At 37.2% G+C, this 21,267-nt stretch overlaps 1 protein-coding gene across 3 annotated transcripts; it reads left to right on the top strand.

Moving 5' to 3' along the window:
- Positions 1–469: 469 nt before the first annotated feature.
- Positions 470–17,367, top strand: LOC139961088 (WSCD family member CG9164-like). 3 transcript variants are annotated; one of them, XM_071959963.1, is made up of 6 exons: positions 470–928; positions 3,378–3,576; positions 4,314–4,373; positions 5,648–5,881; positions 12,523–12,753; positions 16,601–17,367. In XM_071959963.1, the coding sequence occupies exons 2-6, from the start codon at positions 3,396–3,398 to the stop codon at positions 16,960–16,962; spliced, it is 1,068 nt and encodes a 355-aa protein (XP_071816064.1). In that variant the 5' UTR covers positions 470–928; positions 3,378–3,395; the 3' UTR covers positions 16,963–17,367. The 3 variants fall into 3 exon arrangements, with proteins under 3 accessions (XP_071816064.1, XP_071816063.1, XP_071816066.1); XM_071959962.1 differs by having other exon boundaries at positions 471–932; XM_071959965.1 differs by lacking the exon at positions 4,314–4,373 and having other exon boundaries at positions 472–932.
- Positions 17,368–21,267: the final 3,900 nt, after the last annotated feature.

The following is a 21,267-nucleotide window of genomic DNA, read 5'->3' as shown; positions in this document are numbered from 1 at the left end:
ACAACCGAAAGAAACTTTGAAATGCTCCGCTTAGTCACAAGTATAATAAAATGACCCTCTGTGTTTTCTGTATAGCATAAATTATAGTATTTAAATGTTTGCAACAAAACGACACTGTAAATTACTAATTTGTTTAGAAAGTTTGATGAAGTCCCCTCCCCGTATTGCTGGGCCATCCGGCACTGCAAAATTGCCCAGTAGGTCTTTTCGCACCTGACATGTAAACACAAATGACTTGACTTAAAACCTACTGACCCTAACATGACCGCGACAACCACGATGATCCTTCGTGACCATGGACGTCAAATATGAAAGTAAGAGACTGACTTCGGTCAGCTTGCGGCTTTGATAAGCCAATGAGGCTTCTTCGCGAGTTCCTGCTTGCAGGAGGATCTAATATACATACATACATACACGCATACATACACGCATACACACATACATACATACATACATACATACATACATACATACATAATGACGATTACTGGTTTGGAACCAAATGTATGATATATATACATACATACATCTATGTAGGTGTCCGCAATCACTTCAAAGGATGTGTTGACCCTATATAACCAACGGATCACTGAATAATTGCTCTTAATACCAGCAATTTTCGTTTCCCTTTCTAGCTGAAGCTATACCTATATAATATAGCATGGTATGATATGGTTTATGGTACGGTATATGTTACAGTTAGGTTATGGATATCGCTGTGTGTATAGCCTGTCTTAGACTGGAAGACCAACAGAAGCAAATGTCACACAGGACAACAGCGTGTGATTGTATAGTGTCACACAAGCTGGCTATCGGAGAGAAGCGATAAAGAGAGAGAGAGAGAGGTGGAGAGACAGAAAGGGTGGATAGAGAGGACAGGAAAAGTTTGTTGTTTTAGTACCCATATATTGGCCGGGATTTAAGCAAGGTAGGTCCTCTTGTCTACGTTCTTTTATATTGAACAATAAGTACATTTTTACAGCTCATTGATTTTGATATGTGCCTCAGCGAGAGGAAACGAAACAATCATCTTCCATACAATCATAGGCGTAGGAGCCCAATTTGATGGGGGGGGGGGGAGGGCTGTAACGACTTGCCCGAAAACTGTAACCACAGTTTCAACATGTCAATGTGCATATCATATAGGCATGCATCGGTTATTACATCTCATGCCAAATAACATACAATCATTTGCCGTGTTATTACCCTTCCATATTGGGGAAGTCGTTACAATAAAATAATAATAATAATATAAGTTAACCATTGAAAAACACATTGCAGATTATTTTTCTTTCAGTATAGGTGCCCGTAAAATTCTCAGCATATTGCCTGAATTTTCACCAAATATTTGGTCGGGTGCAGCCCAGCCCCCCCCCCCCCCGCCCAGCCCCCGCCTCCTACGCCTATATGCATACAATCGTTTCGTATCCAACTCAAGTTCAATTACTTCATCTGTGCGTGTAAATGTATGTCAGTCCTACAGGCCCTGTAGGCATATCATTGTATTTTTTAACAAAGTGTGTGTTTTCATTTTACATATTTTATGTTGGACAGTTCTATGTGTTTGAATTGTCATTTTAGCTAGTAGTAGGGAACACAGACGTCAAATGGTGCTCTTCTGAAGCATATTCAGACTATACATCAGATCTATATTAGTAGCCCTGAACTCAAAATTTGCTAATAAGTACTTGGTGTGAGGTTTAAAAGACGGGGGTAGTAATGGTCTTCCCCAGCTGAATGCAAAATATCCCCCGATTGAACAATTCCCACAACTGACGGTCGGAGGTGAGGGGGGCCATTTTTAGAATGACATCTCGCAACAGCAAGGTGAACGATACATCATTTATTACTTATTAGTTACTTATTATATTACTTATTAGTACACTTATTACTCATGACATTCACAGAAGAAAAACCTTTTTTTAAATTGTTACATTTTGATGAAACATTGACAGCAAAGCACAGATTCCAAATGTATCAGATAATTCAACGAGAAGGTTGTAGGAGAGAAACAACTTTTAAAAACATTTGGCGTGATGACGTCACAAACCACAAGTCAAAATAGATTACATTGATTCCAATAACTATATTTCCAGTTTTGAAGGAGGTATAGGGAGATGGGGATTTCAACTAACATTCAAGAATATTTATGATAAATGTTGGATTGTCCATCACTGGAATATCCCTTCAATTAAAAGGCAAACACATTAAAGTCGATTTTTTTTTTTAAATTGTGATCCAATTGGGAGTGGTTATTTGTCTTATGTCATATACAAAATCCCAAAATTAAGTAATGGATTGCGTGATATCCTGCATGTTCCACAGAGGTGGGGGGGGGGGGGTCGGATCTCCAGCAACGTCTTAAAGTAAATGAGGGAGCTGTCATATCGGTCTTTTCCAGTTCCGCGAAACTTATTCTACAATGCTTATTAATGTAAACAACACTGTTAATAAATTGCCATGAATAGATATAAAACAAGATATAAATATAAGTAACTACAAGTAACTGTTAGTAACTGATAGTGACTGCAAGTAACTAGATTCCAATATAGCTATAATTAGTCACCATTGACGCAGAATGATGCGAAAACAGAACTCAACGTTCAAGTATACAGATATAAATTAAATTGACCTGGTGCAAGACAATTTTTCCAGCTATGACTCTTGACAACAAAAGTAGAATACCAGAGTCTGGACCATAAAACCCGCATCCGATGTGACTTCCTGGGTGATATCAGTTCGAACAGGTGGTGACCAGCATACAATTGCGATTTGGTAACCTTTATGAGGGAGGGTTAAAAGAGCAAATCGACTAAGGAGCGTGGATATGGGTTCGTTGGATGCGTCTCTCTTGTACAGGGCAGGGGTTAACAGAGTTAAGACGTCAAATTGTGCATTCTGAGGTATGTTTAAACAATAAATTAGGTCTATAGGATTAGTTTGAACCAATAAGTATACTCTAGACATTTGAATTAATCTCTCGTCTGAAAGCGGGAATGACCCATCCACCCACAACCCCCCCCCCCCCCCCACCTTGCACGCGCCACTATATAGTGCACATGTACTTTGCTCTGAAGGCTTCGTCTGAGATGTGTGCATATCGTGTGACTATTCCAAACATAAATTACAAAACATTTAACTGCATTAGTTCAACCAGGATGGGCCACAAACAGAAGGGCACATTGTACTTACAAATATAAATTATATTTTATTATCAAAAAAGCTTCACTTTTAACAATGTTATAAAAAAGAGCACTTTTGCGATTTGCAAAATATGGGAGGGCACGTGCCCCCTGTGTCCCTGGTTCCGCCGCCATTGAACAGTATTTATAATGCGTCACAAAAACATAACACTATACTTTTCATTCAAAAGGTAGGCGTATGGGAGCCCGAAGATGAAGTCCCAAATACGCCAAACTGGGTGGTTTCTTTGTTTCGTAGGCATGGTTTTCTTAATACCATACTTACCATACAAAAAACACATTTCTATACCCTTGGAGCATCGTAACTTTCAAGTGGACAGTTTTAATCATCTACAGACGAACTCTCGTGAAACTGGATATTTCACAACGCAAGGTAAGAATCCAAATGCGTATTATAAGTGTCAATTTGACGTATACCGATGAGTGTTATGTACTAGTATACAGTGTTATGTACTAGTATACAGTGTTATGTACTAGTATACAGTGTTATGTACTAGTGTTGTGTACTAGTAAGTGTGTTATGTACAAGTTATGTACTAGTATGTTGTGTACTAGTGTTATGTACTAGTATACAGTGTTATGTGTGTTATGTACTAGTATACAGTGTTATGTACTAGTATATGATCTTATACTGTGTAATGTACCAGTATACAGTATTGCTTTCGCACTGTGTGTGGAAAATAAATGCCTTGTAAGAATAAGGGGGTGGTTGGGGGGGGGAGGGGGTGCAATGGGCCGAGACTGCAGGTTTAATGTGTCGCACATGGATGTCGTACTTGATCTAAGACCTGTGGCATTGACTTCAGTGGCAATGAACACTTGTGAGCGCCTGCCTCTGAAGCTTTTAAAACATACGGTGGATAAATATTTAGATCCATTGCAGTTTGCGTATAGGTCGAGAACGCAGCACTGAGGATGTTGTTGTATGTAGTCTCGAAAGAAAAAAATGTATTCACATCTCGAGCGTACAAATCTGGGTCACTTTGCTAGAGTTATGTTGTTTTATTTCTCTTCGGCTTTTAACACTATCCAGCCCCACATGTTAGCCAACGAAAGGAATGTACGTCAATGATGTTATTCTGTGGATTTTTAATGATCTTATACTCTTAGATCCCCTGGCAGCTAACAGCATATCTAATGTCATGACGTCAAACACCGGTGCACGACAAGGTACGGTTCTTGCACCATTCTTACTCACTCCGTACACATCGGATTCAATGTCAAATAATGAAACCTGCTCATTGGTCAAATTTGCAGATAATACTGACTTGCTGCATGTTTGATATCAACTAATGATGATACTGCGTACGTGGACCAGATTGATGATTTTGTGAGCTATTGTGGGCGAAACTGTTTAGAACTTCACTATTACTACTAACGCAAAAGAAATGGTGATTGAGTTTCGGAAGTCCACGAATGTACTTTTAACTGATGTTATTAACATGGGAAATATCGTCGTTATGGTGGATAAATGATTATTAATATCTCGAGGTGGTGATAGATAATTATCTGTCCGTTTAAAACGGGTTTCCTGACATGAGCACGTATACTTATTATTGAAGAAATTGAACTGTAGTATGTATTGTCTGCGTATGTGATGAACAAATTCGATGTTCAAAATCACGATATTCTTGCCATGTTTTATATATACTGTTATTGGTGGGGTATGGCAATATAATTTGGTATCGTGGGGTGGGAATGCGAGTAACTGAACGAAGATAAACTTCGTATTGAAGTCATGATTATTAGAAAGGCAAGTCGTGTGATCGGGGAAAGCCAGTCAAGATTGGCCGCGTCCTATCAGCAGCTTCTAGTGGAGGTTAAACTAGACAATATTATGCGTTGATGATGGCCACCCACTTCGTGTGCTTCTGGACAGGGCGGTGATCCCTCGAAGGATCCGGTAGGATCCGGTTGCCATTGGCCAGTACGAATCGACACTCCTCATTTCATGCCACTATGTATAAGACTTCATAAACTAAATTTCAATCGCTAGAGCTTGCCAGTTTGGTACCTTTTGATAGAACTGTTCCAGTCTCTTGCCTTGTCCATTGTATTGTTTTAAGATTGTTTGTACATGTTTTTGTAATTTTATAGTAGTTTTTGCTTTGCATGCTGTTAAATGATTTTAGCATGCGAGTATTCCATTGTCCTTTGTGGGGCTTAATAATGTTGAACTTATCTTATCTTTTCTCACCTCGGTATATACGTTAAAATGTAAGTTTTCACAAGGGAGGGGCGTGATGGGTGGTTTGATGGGGGTGCAAATTAGCGGTACATATTTGCATAGTCACCATGGTAACGTAAGCTCAAAGAGGGATTGTCAAGAGACTTTTAGAGAGGCGTTGAAACACTCTTACCTTATACTTTCCTGTATCGACAAGAAAATGAACTGGACTATTATATAAACATTGAAATAAAACAGAGCCATTTTGTCATTATAGCTAATGAGGACGTTGACGGTGATGATGATGATGACGACGACGTAGATGATAACTATGACAATAGTGATGATAATTGCGTGTTGGACAGAAGGTTCATGCCTAAAGGGAGCATGCCACTAATACTACTCCTCAGCTTTCCTGGTTCTGGTAACACCTGGGTCAGATATTTACTTGAGAGGTCATCAGGCATATACACAGGAAGTGCCTATCGTGATGTAGGTACAGGAAATGATGGTAAGAACTCGCATGATCAAGTTCCGACATAACACTGAATTACCGCCGTGTAATTATTATACTATTTATTTAACATTAAAGGGTATATACTCGGTTAGCGTAAAGCTAATCTCCCCGAGGCCCTGAAATAAAATAACAAATAGTGAAATGAAAAAAAAATAAAAACATATAAAATAATAATAAAATAAAATAAGACGACAATGAAAAATAAAAATAAAAATTGACATGACATAAAATACAACATGGAACAATCAATTAAAAGAAATTAAGAGCATAATAAATTAGTTAAAGTACTGCATAGAACGTAAGTATTTAAAGACTTGGCATTCTTACACTCCTTTGATAATTCGTTCCATTCCTTAGCAGCAACATATGAAAATGTTTTCTGGTGATACTGGGTATTACCACCCTCTAAAAATCAATTATGTCGTGTGGTGGACCTTAGAGAGTGGTTATGTATATTATGATTTGTGTGGCGGAACATTTCCACAACATACTGTGGAGCCAGACCATTTAAAGACCTACGATATACACCATTGTCAATCTTTTACATTTTAAACGTTTTTCAAGTGAGGACCAGTTTAAAGTATTAAAAAGGTCTTCAGATCTATATCATCAAATGTTGCATTGAGAATCATTCTTGCTGCAGCTTTCTGTAAACAACTAAGTCTGAGAACATTTCTGGCATTACTATTTCCCCATACTAAACTACAGTACTCAACCATCGGTAAAATATATCCATTATAAAAAAAGAATACAAGTATTGGTATCAATGAATGGTTTTATGCGTCTAAGAAGAGCCAATCTACTGGAAACGAGCTTGCAAACAGAATCGATTTGTTCAAACCAATGTATATAGTTTTTCACGTTATGCATATATCACAACGAATCACAAGAAAAAAAAAAAAAAAAAGAGCGTGCGTATAAGTTCATTCCTTGTCAAGTGGGACTATACCCTCATTAAAGATGATAATAATAATATTAAAAAAAAAAATCTTAAAGGCATTGAAGACTCGCCCCAAACCGCGTGCGGCCATCTGAAAAAGTTAACTTTCGGTTGCTTGCAAGTGACGTTTTGTTCGTGTCGCTACAAAATGCAGACAGTAATAAAGCGTGGTACCTTGTTATCTATGGAACGCCAAAAGGGCAATGTATTTTGTTGTCTCCTTTGATGTTGTCTCCTTCGATGCTGTTGTCTAATTTAATGTTGTTGTTTACTTTTATGTTGTCTCATTTGATGTTGTTGTCTCATTTGATGTTGTTGTCTACTTTTATGCCGTTTTCTACTTCCATGTTGTTGTCTCCCTTGATGCCGTTGTCTACTTTAATGTTGTTGTTTCCTTTGATGTTGTTGTCTCCTTTGATGCCGTTGCCTCCTTTAATGCCGTTGCCTCCTTTAATGCCGTTGCGTCCTTTAATGCCGTTGTCTCCCTTGATGTTGTTGTCTCCCTTGATGCCGTTGTCTCCCTTGATGCCGTTGCCTCATTTAATGCTGTTGTTGTCTACTTCAATGTTGTTTTCTCCTCTGATGCCGTTGCCTCCTTTGATGCCGTTGTCTACTTTGATGCTGACGGCGCTGTTCACCAAAAGCAGTATGGTATGACGTCAAAGTACGTAATATAGCGCGCATATATGGATTGATCAGTATGTACGTGCACATAAATGTGACGGCACAATCAAGTTCTAGCTAGATAGGCCCGGGCGCGAATAATTTTTTCCCAAACTGAACTGACACTGAAACTATTTCCTCGATTCTGATTGGCTCTCAGCGAGCCAATAGGTTTCCGTACGTATAGGTTATAAGGCTATATACAACTAGTTAACAAGTCAAAAGACACAGACATATCGTCAAATGCCCTTTTTTGTGTACACTCACTGGCTGGCACACACTCGCTCGCCGTCTTCATGGCTACTGCATATTCGATTAGCCCTATCATGATTCATTGACTGAATACATTTTGAATTTATGATTATAAAACTAAAAGTATTGCAACTCCGAATGTACACAAACACCTCGTACATATGTACATCGGCTACACGTATACAATTACAAATGCACTGTTTTATTGTGTTGTATACTATACACAGTACAGTAGGCTACATTACATGTGTTGTGTGTAGAGCGGAGTCAAGCGAGTATACAAACGGTCGAGGACTACCTATAATGGGCGCAGTAGTTGGGAACAGTTGCTTCATTGTGTTGAGAACACTTTATACTTTCGTTCATATATACCTACCAAAAGTTTTGGAAAGTTGCTAATGTGAATATCTTGAATTTGTTCGTGTTGATCATACTGGTATCGACTGAGTATTGAGGGATCCATGTTGAATAGTTAAGTATATCACGTGCTCGCTGAGAGCCAATCAGAATCGAGGAAATAATTTCAGTGTCAGTTCAGTTTGGGAAAAAAATATTCGCGGCCCGGGCTATGCTGACTTTATTACCCCCTCTCTTCTAAAGTTGTCGATCACCAGTTGATTATACTCCAGTCTGGATAGAATTCCTTCCATACTTCTGAGCTGTTGTGAGAACCTAAATAACGGCAGTACAGGTGAAGCACGACAATAAGAAAACGCAGTAGGCCTAGGCCCTACATGTATTCTCGGAATATGCGAATAGCGTGACTTTACTACGTACATTTACATCACTCACATCAGTCTATTACAGTCTAGTAACCGGTCGTGCAGCGCACCACTGCACCGTACGCATTACGTACACGTTGTATCCAGGGACCAGCTAGACCTCAACGAACATTTAGATTCCCGCCATTTTACAATAGCGCTAAATTATATACTAAAAGTAAACAACATATTAGAGAACGGCATCAAATGAGACAACAACATCAAAGTAGACAACGGCATTAAAGGAGACAACAACATTAAAGTAGACAACGGCATTAAAGGAGACAACAACATTAAAGTAGACCATGGCATTAAAGGAGGCAACGGCATCAGAGGAGACAACACCATTGAAGTAGACAACAACATTAAAGTAGGCAACAACATTAAAGGAGACAACAACATTGAAGTAGACAATGGCATTAAAGGAGACAACAACATTAAAGTAGACAACAACATTAAAGTAGACAACGGCATGAAAGGAGGCAACTGCATCAGAGCAGACAACAACATTAAAGTAGACAACGGCATTAAATGAGACAACGGCATCAAATGAAACAACGGAATAAAAGTAGACAACAACATCAAAGGAGACAACAACATCAAATGAGACAACATTAAATAAACAACAACATTAAATTAGACAACAGCATCGAAGGACACAACATCAAAGGAGACAACAAAATACATTGCCCTTTTGGCGTTCCATAGTTATCTTTAGTTCGACGTGAGATGTCCATCGCTGTATCGTTTATCCACTGTGCTGTGGGTATTGACCGCATCTGTATGCACTGACTGTACACTAGTGTCTAATTACCGACGGTAGCAAGCTGTGTGTGTATTTTATGGGATCGATAGTGGTGTCTAACACTTCTGTTGCTCCTCATTCGAAACTAGGTCAGATTACCGGCATGAGACGTTTCTTTTTGCGCGAGTCTTCACACCCTTTAATGGCGTGCAGATGTTTTTATACTGGTATGCATTTCCCGTAGTTGTACGATATCTTTGGCTTGTCTGCAAAATGACGAGTTTATGGTGACTTGTTTTGCCTTGACTCGGTTTCGTCTCGAGTGTCGTCCACTTCCACTTGAGATAAAGCAATGACTACCGTGAGGCCTTCAGTTTGCAGAAAGTAGCGTCTGGATAATAACTTACCCGATACCGATACATCCGGTGACTTACTACATAATACCAAAGCTCAGATGAACAGTTAATTTGCCCTACCATTTCATATCGCAAGCCTTACCTTGTCCAAATTAACATAACAGATGACCCAAACTATATACTAAATCATACGTGTTAAAGCGTATATACTAGACTTGGAGCAGGCGATGTCACTGTTCTAACCTCTTTTGAAATCTTCGCTTTCTCCTAAAGCATGTTTGAAAACGTGAATACATTGTTCTTGTTCCCATTCATATTCCCAGACCTCTAATGGACCTCGGGCCCGTGGCTGTAGCCCCCTACCTACTTGACTCAAATGGCTGATGGTTTAAAAGCTACACTGAGCACTGAGGAGAGTTCAATTCTCCACGATATGGAGGAGAATGTGTGTGTGGGAGGGGGGGGGGGGAGGGGGCGACAGGGAGGGGCAAGTGATATTATCTTTCACATTTTAATCGTGTGAACCAGTAACACATATTGGTAGCTACAGTATGAATGAATATCCATCAAAACCAACGATGGTAACGCCGCCTTTGAATTTTTAAGGATTTTTAACTATCAACATGATAACAAACGAGTGCCCTTATTGGGCAAGATTCACTGTGAGGGCGTTGTGGTCTAGTGGTTAAGGCAGTGGACTTGTGATCTAAGGATTACAAGTTCGAGCCCTGGCCAGATCATTGCGTTGTGTCCTTGGGCAAGGCACTTTATCTCCATTGCCTCTCTTCACCCAGGTGTATAAATGGGGACTTGCGAGGTGTGCACCGGTTTGTGGCTGTACCCTATGGGAAGTCCCCCAGGGGACACGTGGCTGTGGTGCACTGTAGTGCCCCAGGAGAGATTGTTTGAATTGTGCACACTTTGGTGTGTAGGTGTAACAAATTACCAATGACCAGGGTTAAGTACAAGCGCATAGAACTTTCGGATTATGCGCTATATAAATAACGGGGTAATAAATAATAATAATTAAATCCCATACAATCTAACGTCACAACGTTAAGTTTGTACATATATGATTGAGATGAATTTTGTCCAAAGCAACTATTACAATTAACTACAATTTATGTAGGCCATAGCGCCAACTCAGGATCGAGATGGTCAAGGCAACCGTGTGGGAACAAGTTTGAAATTGCCTAGAATTTTCATTGAAAAGGCAGGACACCACGACAGTTTTGTGGCTTTTAAAATGGCACCAAGTGCAACTTTCGAAACTTTGAGAATCCAAGAGCAAAGGTTTTCTTCTATACGAAATGAAAGAAACAGGAAAGATTAATGAAAATCGGAAATCCTTAAATAGCTGTATTCTGGCAAAATATCATTGAGTTTTGGGGTATATTGTGAGTCCTGATTTAGCATATTATGAGACAAATCTACTACAACTTGATTAAATTAAAGGGACACGACAGTTGTTGCCTTCGGCAACGGATAATCTTTAAAGGGCAACTTTACCCTGATGCGGTGCGCCAAATATACAAGCTGAACATAAAACAAAATATGTTTCATAAAAAATTCTAAAACTTAAACTTTAGTACAACTTAATTGATTAATTACACCTAAGCAATTCCTTAAACTTCTGGATATCTCGTTTGGTTCTTGTGGAATTTGCTTGGTCATTTTATGAGCTTTCCATAGGGTTGCACTATATATATATTGGTGGACAATATTGAATTGTTTTGATAATCGAGAAACTTGGATGGAGTTTATGTTATACTTTGCAGATTGTCTTAACCACCTTGCATCGATTGATGATATTTACCGTCATAACGATACAAAATATGAGATTCGTAAAGAATTATCATACTAGGCCATCGAAACATCAACGCAACGTTACATTCTCTGTATACTGATCCACCCCGCTATCGTGTAAGCACAAATTTCAAAAGACAATACAAAAGAGCCATCAAATTAATTTACTTGAATAACAAATATAAAAAGAAATATGTTTATCTCATCCCCTGTACATAATTATGTTCATGGGGGTGACATATTAGTCACTAGGCCGTTTGTAGCCTTTAGCGCTCCATCGTTACCACAGCAACGGTTGCCATGGTAAAGCATGCTGTTGAACATTTTAAGGGAAGCAGGTTCATCATGGTAACGTATAGGAATAGGTGGTGAGGATTCCATTTTGGGGGTCAAGTCGAAATATGTCCGTTTGTGTGTTTGTCTATGCGTGTGTGTGGGTGTGAGCGCTTGAAAATGTATATAGCGAACTGCTCTTGAACGGTAAAGGCGATGGATTTTGTGGGTTATTGTCTGGGCACGGGATGTATCGCCTCCTTGTGATGTCATAGGGTCAACTGTCAGAAATGAATTTCAATTAACCACAATAAAATACCCCAGCATTTTGGCCATGACGCTCATACCAAAATGACTGCGACAAAACAATCCATGTGATCGGGATGTCAGACTGAAAGTTATCAGCGCATCAATAAATGTAAAACAACAAGGGTTACGTTGGTATAAAAGCCAAACATTTCCAACTTTGTGCGAAAAAGACATTTAATAAAAACAAAAACAAGCACTATTGCCGCCGGGCGCGTATCGTGACAAAATGGCCGAAACGCCCTCAAACTATGTTCACATATGATGTCATTATTATGAACGTTAACAGTGCATTAATTAACTGCTGTAAAACTCCAACGTTTAAATGGTGAATGGAGGTAAACGTAACTCGTAATATACGCACGTAGGAAGTGTATACCGACTTGCATTTGTAAGAGCGCATACTGAGATAAACGACGAAATTGATGACATTATAATTGTCATATATAACCAAAAGTTTGGGATAACGATTAAGTTTGGGATTTGCAACTCAATGGATTGCCTTCTCTTTTTTCTGTTTTGTGTATCAACAGAGCATTCAACTTTTCGCGAAAGCCGTCCCTGCTCTAAGAGTACTTTAGTCGTTAAGACGCATGGATGGGAGCTTTATGACGGAAACATTTTCAAGCCAAGAAAGAAACTTTGCAAATATGACGGTGTGATAATTCTTGTAAGGAATCCTTATTTTGCCATCTTGGCGGAATTTAACAGACAAAAGAGCAACAAAACAGGAACAGCCCCTGCATCAGCATTTGGAGGAGAAAGTGAGTAAAGTTAGCTTCAAATTATATATAGGTCTGTTATATTTGTTCATGAATTTCGCCATTTTGATCTTCTGCCATTTGCAGTACATAATAAAATAACTTTACGGGAGGCAAGAACAGCCTAGATAAGCGACAGAGTATATTTTTAGCCACTTTTGAAAATGATATTTTTGGTATTTTCCAACACCATTATTAAAAAAGGAAAGAAAAAGTGTAACTGCAAATTTTCTGTACATTACATCAAGTCGAGTTTTTTAGAGAACATTTATACATAGTTCGCTTCCATGAACCTTCCTTATAACATGTCATAAATAAAAGGTTAAATAATATGCTCAATTCAGTGGAGTTTATAATGATGCGTTCCATTTCCTGTTATTACTCGAGGTTTTGTATTTTCTGCAAAGCCCGGCAGCGATATTTTTTCCCAAAACAGGTTTGCAATTGTGTGCAAATAGTCGCTCATGATTGGTCGGGAAAGATACGTCATCACCATAGAAACCTTCACTTTGAGGTTACCAAAACGTCTGCATCCATTCGTTGCAACGAAGATATAACCCTTCAAAATACCCCGAAGTTTTTCGTTTATGGTAGGCCATACGGGAAATTATTGCTGATTTAATGTCCGTATATGAACTAACATAATAACCGGTAATAATTATATTTAATACCGGCATTAATTCACAGCCAATCACCATGTAGCTTCATATGCCGGTATTAAATAGAATTAATACCGGCATTAAATAGAATTAATACCGGCATTAAATTGAATTAATACCGGCATTAAATTGACCATCTTTGTTTAGTTGGCACTGCAACTTTAGTTGCGCTACAGTGTAATATGCAAAGTTATTAACAAGTTTCCAGCTCTTGTGTCAGGCGTGAAACTTCCCCCGTTTTAGTTCATCCAGAGACACTGATGCGACATTGTACTCGTCTTCATTCAGGAGTCTTCCAAGCTCTGTATAGCGTAATGCTCTTCAAAGATTATCAAACCGGTTCAAAGCATTGCGAACTGGTAAAACATCAGATTGGGATTGGGAGTTAACATTTGTCAATAACCTACAAGTATCGTTCGCTTCTCGACCAAAATCACACAGATACTGTACTTTGTCTACCATGCGTGCCATTGCGTTGTACTTTGCTTTCTCAGCAGAAATATCTGCGCAGCTTTCACGCTACAGCAAGAGGGATTAACACTAGCTCAGAGCATGATAAACAGTTTCAAAATACGCTAATGTGATTGGTCTATTTAATGCCGGTATTAATTCTATTTATCATACTTATCGTCCCATTAAAATCCTTAGTCTCGAGAGCTACATTTATAGTATATCTGTTACAATCTATCCTAATTGCATATCTTAAACAATTAGTTATTTATTGGGCGTGGGGGAGCAGACGGCTATATTTAATATTTAACGAATGAAACAGTGGCTGTTGACAATGGGTCGGTCATAATGGCTTGTCATCGAAGTAATTATTAACATACAGTATGGGTATATATATATATATATATATATATATATATATATACATATATATATATATATATATATATATATATATATATATATATATTTATATATATATATATATATATATACATATATATATATATATTTATATATATATATATATATATATATATATATATATATATATATATAAATTGAAAACACCACAGACTTTAACTTATACATCTATTTACCAAAATTGATACAAAAAGAACGACATGTTTCGAAAGTAGCGACTTTCATCATCAGGTTACAGACGCAAAATGAACAAGTAATAGCAGACAAATGTACACTAGCAATAACACACAAGGAAAAGTAGATTAACTCAACAAAGATAACACTGGACAGTCAAGCTGCTTGTTGAGATTAGGTTTATCCCAATTGATATGTAGACTTTCTTTGATCCTAAGCTGGAGTTTAGTGGGAGCGGAGTCGATCATTTTGAATGAGTTGTTGCCACATAGCCGCTTACAGTTGGGAAATTTAGCTAAGTGTTTGTAAATATGTGAATTCTTATCGGTTTTAAATGCTCAGAAATCCGTGTAGAAAGGTGCCTATGGGTTTCCCCTATATAACAAGCATTACAGCTTGTGCAGATTAATTTATAGACCACACGAGATTTAAGGTATGATGGAATCATGTCTTTTACTACACACATATTTCGAACTTTAAATGAGATAAACACTAATTTGACATACAATGCGATTTGATCAACTGTCTAACTTTGTTCTGAGCATGACCAGAGAAATTACCAATGTACGGGAGCTTGTAAAATCTGGTATTGTGAGAAACCGGGTCAATGATATTTTTCGGTGACACCTTGTTTTGTAAATACGATTTCACAACTTTGTCAATTAAGTGAAAGGGAACTGATTTTTGCCGAGTGTGGATATAAGTCCTTTTAGGTCTAGGTCAAATCCTTTCCAAGAGTTGTTGACCTTGTACATTCTATCCACTAACGTTTTAATGAGATTTTGTAAGAATACGGAATGAAAATGAAAAAATTGGTTAGTAACCCTGAGTACGTAGGTTTATGATAAACGGAAGTGTTGCAATGACCAGTGTTTCTGACAAGCACATCCAAAAATGGTAGCGTACTGTCTTTTTGCTTCTCAATAGTGAATTTTATGTTAGGGTGCTGAGTATTGATAAATTGAAGGAAATCGATGGCTTCATCCTCATTTCGGAAAAGACAGAAAATATCGTCAACATATCTGCGGTAGTGATAAGGTTTGGATGGAGCAGATGAATCATTCAGAAATTGTTTCTCCAAATGACCCTTGAAGAGATTTGCCAACACCGGTGCTAATGGTGAACCCATTGCCACACCGTTCACTTGATCATAGTAATTACCATTGAATAAAAAATGCGTTTGTGAGGTAGCAAACATGAATAGTTTCTGGAGATCCCGCCTTTCAATACCAATGCCTGGATTTTTATGCATTATGGCATCGATTGCAATATCAACAGTTTCAGAAAGTGGGATGTTGGTAAATAAACTAACTACATCGTATGATACCATGTAATGATCAGATATGTCCATAGATGTAGTTTCCTGGACAAAAGAGAAAGAATCCTGAGTGCAATAATCGAGACAAATGTTGGGAGATATAAGATCACTCAAAAAATTTGCCAAATTATAATTATAAGTACCAATGCTTGAAACACTAGGACGAAAAGTAAGAAATGATCGAGATTGTGCTAGGTAGACCATATATATATATATATATATATATATATATATATATATATATATATATATATATATATATATATATATATATATAGGCTATTTATGTTGTTCTAGTAATATCTTGGTGTGTTTGAGTTTTAAATATTTTTCCAAGCTAAGCATTCAACGGAAACGTTATACACAAGTATAGTAATTAAATGACCTTCTACTTCCAAGGTATGCCTCCCTATTGTGGAAGCATTACTGACACGTTGCTCTTGAATCAACACACTGTCGAAGAAAGGTAACTTATTGCAGAACTTCCAATGACTTGTAAATCCTTCCTCCTGACAGCCATGAAACGTTACTTGACTGCTACATGTTGCCATTTGAAATAAAGTCGTTGCCGAAATTACAATTCAGTCTACAAATCACGAGCAACAAAATCTGATTGGCTGAAAACTCTGTAATTGCAAACCTGTTTTGGAAAAAAAAATAATTCGCAGCTCGGCACATGTATTAAATACCACTTATCTTTCCTAAGGATCGACTATAAAGGAATAGTTCAAGCTTTTTTTTTTCTTTGGAGGGAGGGGAAGGGGTTATCTGTCATGGCAATACTCTCCACTTATACATATTTCTTTATGTTTTTCTTTATCAACAGTGTGGTATAACTTTGCTAAAACCCGTGCGGTTCGATGGGCGAACATATTTAATGGTACCGTGAAGGAAAACAAGAATAGAATGATAATATTTTATGAACAATTGGTCACGGACACGGACTATCAGCTTCGTCGAATGCTAGATTTTCTTCATATACCACAGAACGAAACCAGAATGAAGTGTTTATTGCACAACTCTTCGGGACACTTTAAGAGAAAACATAAAGATTTTGGCTTCAATCCATTCACAACAGAAATTAATCGCACAATCGACGACAGTATAAGGAAGGTTAGAAATATTTTAAAAACTGTTTATGGTAACAACCTGCCACAATATGAATCGGAATATGAAGATAAAGTATAGGTTTGACTCACAAAATGTGTAAAGTCTGTCCTGTGTAAACGGTATCCGAACGGAGCCTGCAACCGAGCAACTCCCTGATCCAACAAGACTAACGCCGGCGTCTCCCAGTCATGAGATCCCCGGTTCGATTCCCGCCGACAGCAATGTGTGTCGTCTGGCAAGGGGTGTTGTTCAATAACAACTTCCCGACATGTGTGCCGAGAGATTGGCTTCGGTCAGCTTGCGAGTCTATAAGCCCCATGGCTTCTTTCGCGAGTTCCTGCTTGCGGGAAGATCACATATACATACATACATACATACATACATACATACATACATACATACATACATACATACATACATACATACATACATACATACATACATACATACATACATACATACATACATACATACATACATACATACATACATACATACATACATACATACATACATACATACATACATACATACATACATACATACATACATACATACATACATACATACATACATACATACATACATACATACATACATACATACATACATACATACATACATACATACATACATACATACATACATACATACATACATACATACATACATACATACATACATACATACACACATACATACATACATACATACATACATACATACATACATACATACATACATACATACATACATACATACATACATACATACATACATACATACATACATACACCCATACATACATAAATCATATATCCAACGCGGTACTTTATCCCAGGAGTCACCGTATATAAAAGAAGATGCTGAATCCAATGCGGCACCGACCTATAATTGACGCAGGGACATGAGTCTATAAATTCAGAAAATGGAAGGATATTCGTTCACTTGGTTTCTCGATTCCTAGCCGACTTCTCAGGAGAAATATAATATGTGATTGTAAAGGTGGTGTCTGTGAATGTATGTATGCTGAGGGGTGGGGAGGAGGGGGGGCTGGGTACGTGTGTGCACGTCTGTGTACATGATTATGTGTGTGGTCGCCTTATACCAACAAAATCGGGACATTGGTCAGAAACAAAATGCAAGTTGCTCTATGGATTTCTTGAATTTGGGACTGGTAGTGATGGTATATATTCCAAGGCTGAATATGTTTCTGTTTTACTGTTTTAGAGTAATTCTGGTGAAGATGAGAATGAAACAGTGTCGCCCTGTTATTCCTGAGACCATATATATATATATATATATATATATATATATATATATATATATATATATATATATATATATATATATATATATATATATATATATATATATATATATATATATATGTATATATTCAATTTCAATTTCAATTTCTTTATTCCAGTATAAATTATAACATTTATAAATAGGACACATAAAAATGATACATAAAAGACGTAAACATGTACAAAAATGAAAGCATGAACAAAAACAAGAAGTAAGATAGAGGATTAGAAGTTTTAAAGATTAAAAGGATTATAACAGAGATTCTAAGAACCCATTTTGAATATAAATGGCTGCTCTGTAGATAAATGAGTTCTTAAAAAGCATAATTCTAAAAGATGGCAAGATAGTAGGATTACGTAGATTGTACTTGCTGGTTCTATTGCACAGAGAGATCAACTCTGAGTGAAGTGGGTGATCTTTAGAACTATGTATATTCTTAGCTAGTCTTATGAATTCATTTTTAGCAGCAGTGTTTACTTTACCAACAAGGCTTTCATAGTCGAGATTAAATATTTTGGAGCAGTATTTCAAGAAACTTCTAATTCTTTTCTTGTCCTTTTCAAGTAGAAAGTGATACCAGACAGGAACTGCATACACAATCACTGGCAGAATTGATGAGCTGAAAACCTTATCTCTTACATTAGAATGAAAATAAGGAGTAATGTATGCCAACGTTGATACAATATAATACACCTTAGACATCGATATCATATATATATATATATATATATATATATATATATATATATATATATATATATATATTTATATATATATATATATATATATATATATATAAAAAATTTCACTACTTGATTTTCCAACACATTACGATTTTATTTTTTTATTTTATTATTTTTTATAACGGTGTAAAAGCTTGTTGCAACTTCAACGGTTTCAACTTATATATTTTTATTCCAAGTCTTGCTTAGCAGCAGCTAAATTAAACCATGGATCTGTTTACAGCTCCATGATTAAACTATTAGATGAATTTACAGTTAACTAATAGGGTGGTAGGTAGATCCATTACACTTTTTGTTTGCTTGAAAATGTATGTGGGGAAAGTATGAGCACTACATAGCAATAATACTGGAAGAGTACACAGTTCTTTGGCAAATTGACAATCGTCTGGATTGGAGTGAGCCGTATTTATATTGTATCTTTTATTTTATTTATCATGTCTTGTACGTCAATATGTTTTAGCATTAAGAGGACCGAAGGTAAACCCACACAGAATTCTTATCCAATTACAGGAACGCCGGTTCACAGTCATACAACCTAGTTAACATTTCATTGGCATAGAAAGCGGTATAACCTATCGCTTCAAAAAAAGTTCAAAAGAGTATACCCTGTATATTAATTATTGATATTATATTGAGTTTATTTCCACAGTACAATAAAAATATAACAAAGTACGGTAGAACATTTTTTACACATTTTTTTAAAACATTTTTTACCCTTTGTATAGGACTGACGGAAGAAGCAGAGCTTTTACGCGTAGTCCCCCTTTAGGAAAGAGAAATGGATAATGACAGAAAACAAAACAATAAAAGGAACAATGAAAGATGACAGCCATTCCTTCACCGACCCTCTATAATACTCTAAAGCAGGGGACGGCAACCTGCGGCCCGCGGGACAAACCGGGCAGCGAGCAGCTTTTTAATGGCCCGGGACCTTCGGGAATTTTTGCAACAACAAAAAAAGAAAAAAGTAGAAATAAAGAAAAAAATGATAAAAAACAAAAATCATCCGGTTTTGTATACGCATTTTCCAAACTGTTTACTTCATGACAAGTTAGCGGGCCGCATACCGTAAAATAATACTAACTCCATGCTGACGTGATATTTTGCCATCTCAACCAATCATGTTTACAATTCGAATGAAAACGCTAGTCGAGTAAACACAACCGATTCCACACGCTCTATTGAACACGACAGCACGGGTCAAAGTCTGAAAAATATTCTTTACACGGTAGCTCAAGAAGTAGAAGTTGCAGGAAGTTCAAACTTGGTGTGTAGCTTGCCGTTGCTGAGTAGACGATCCGTATTGCTTTTCATAAATGTCAAAGGTCATTTGAGGTCAACAAAGGGAAAACGTGTGCAAATCTTGTAAACATGATATCTCAATGAAGGTCGCATATGCACAGTTCGTATATTTGGCATGTGGAATTCCTGTAATTAGTTTAACGAACCCTTTCGATTGTGGTGGAGGTCAAAGGTCTTTTGGGTCAGCAGTGGGCAAAATGTAAATGTATTAAAAGTGCTCTATCTCCAGAACAAGAACATAAAGGAGCTCATGTATGATAGCCTTGTATGTTGTATAGTGTGTACACTTTGAATGTAGGTCGGAGTTCATTTAAGATCACCATGTGTCAAAACTTTAACACTATGTAAATAAGATATTCCAGATAGAAAACTGTAGTAGCTGGTATGTATGGCCATGTATTCTCTACAGTGAGTACAAGAACCCTATTGTTTTTGGTGGAGGGTAAAGGTCATTTAGGTGCAGCAGAGGTTACACTCTGGAAATTTTAAACATGACAACATAACATAGGCCGTTTGATCAGATGTCATAATGGCATATGGCGTTCCTATAAAGAGTACAAGGGTACATTAATTGGTTATGATGGTCAAGGTCATTTGCTTTCAAGTTGAGACTTCTAATTTGCTTCAAGTCAATGATTGTTCAAGGCTAGCAGAACTCAATCCATGAAAACATTTCTTCCTAGTTATAGGGTGTGGTCAGTAATAAGCTTTGGGTTTCAGCATGACATTTTGTGCAAGGACATGGTGTACAGGAAATCACATAATTGGTCAGATGAATTGAGAATGAGTTGTATTTTAAGAACCTAATTAGAAATTCCTGTAAGTTTAAACCATGTCAGGGTAGTATTTAATTGCTCTCACTATCTTGGTATACATTCATGTTCTCACCATACTCAATTGGTACAGGTTTAAGATGCTGTTTAAGATGTTTTTTCATTACTGCATTACTGCACAATATCTAAAACTGCTCTGAATTTTCAATATTAAAGACCTCAGGGATCTATGTTGACACAGAACTGGTGCCCAA

This window comes from Apostichopus japonicus, chromosome 20, assembly GCF_037975245.1.
Source record: "Apostichopus japonicus isolate 1M-3 chromosome 20, ASM3797524v1, whole genome shotgun sequence".
In the NCBI taxonomy this organism is placed as follows: Eukaryota; Metazoa; Echinodermata; class Holothuroidea; order Aspidochirotida; family Stichopodidae; genus Apostichopus; species Apostichopus japonicus.
The sequence above is the reverse complement of the archived record's forward strand: the minus strand, read 5'-3'. Positions and strand labels throughout refer to the sequence as shown.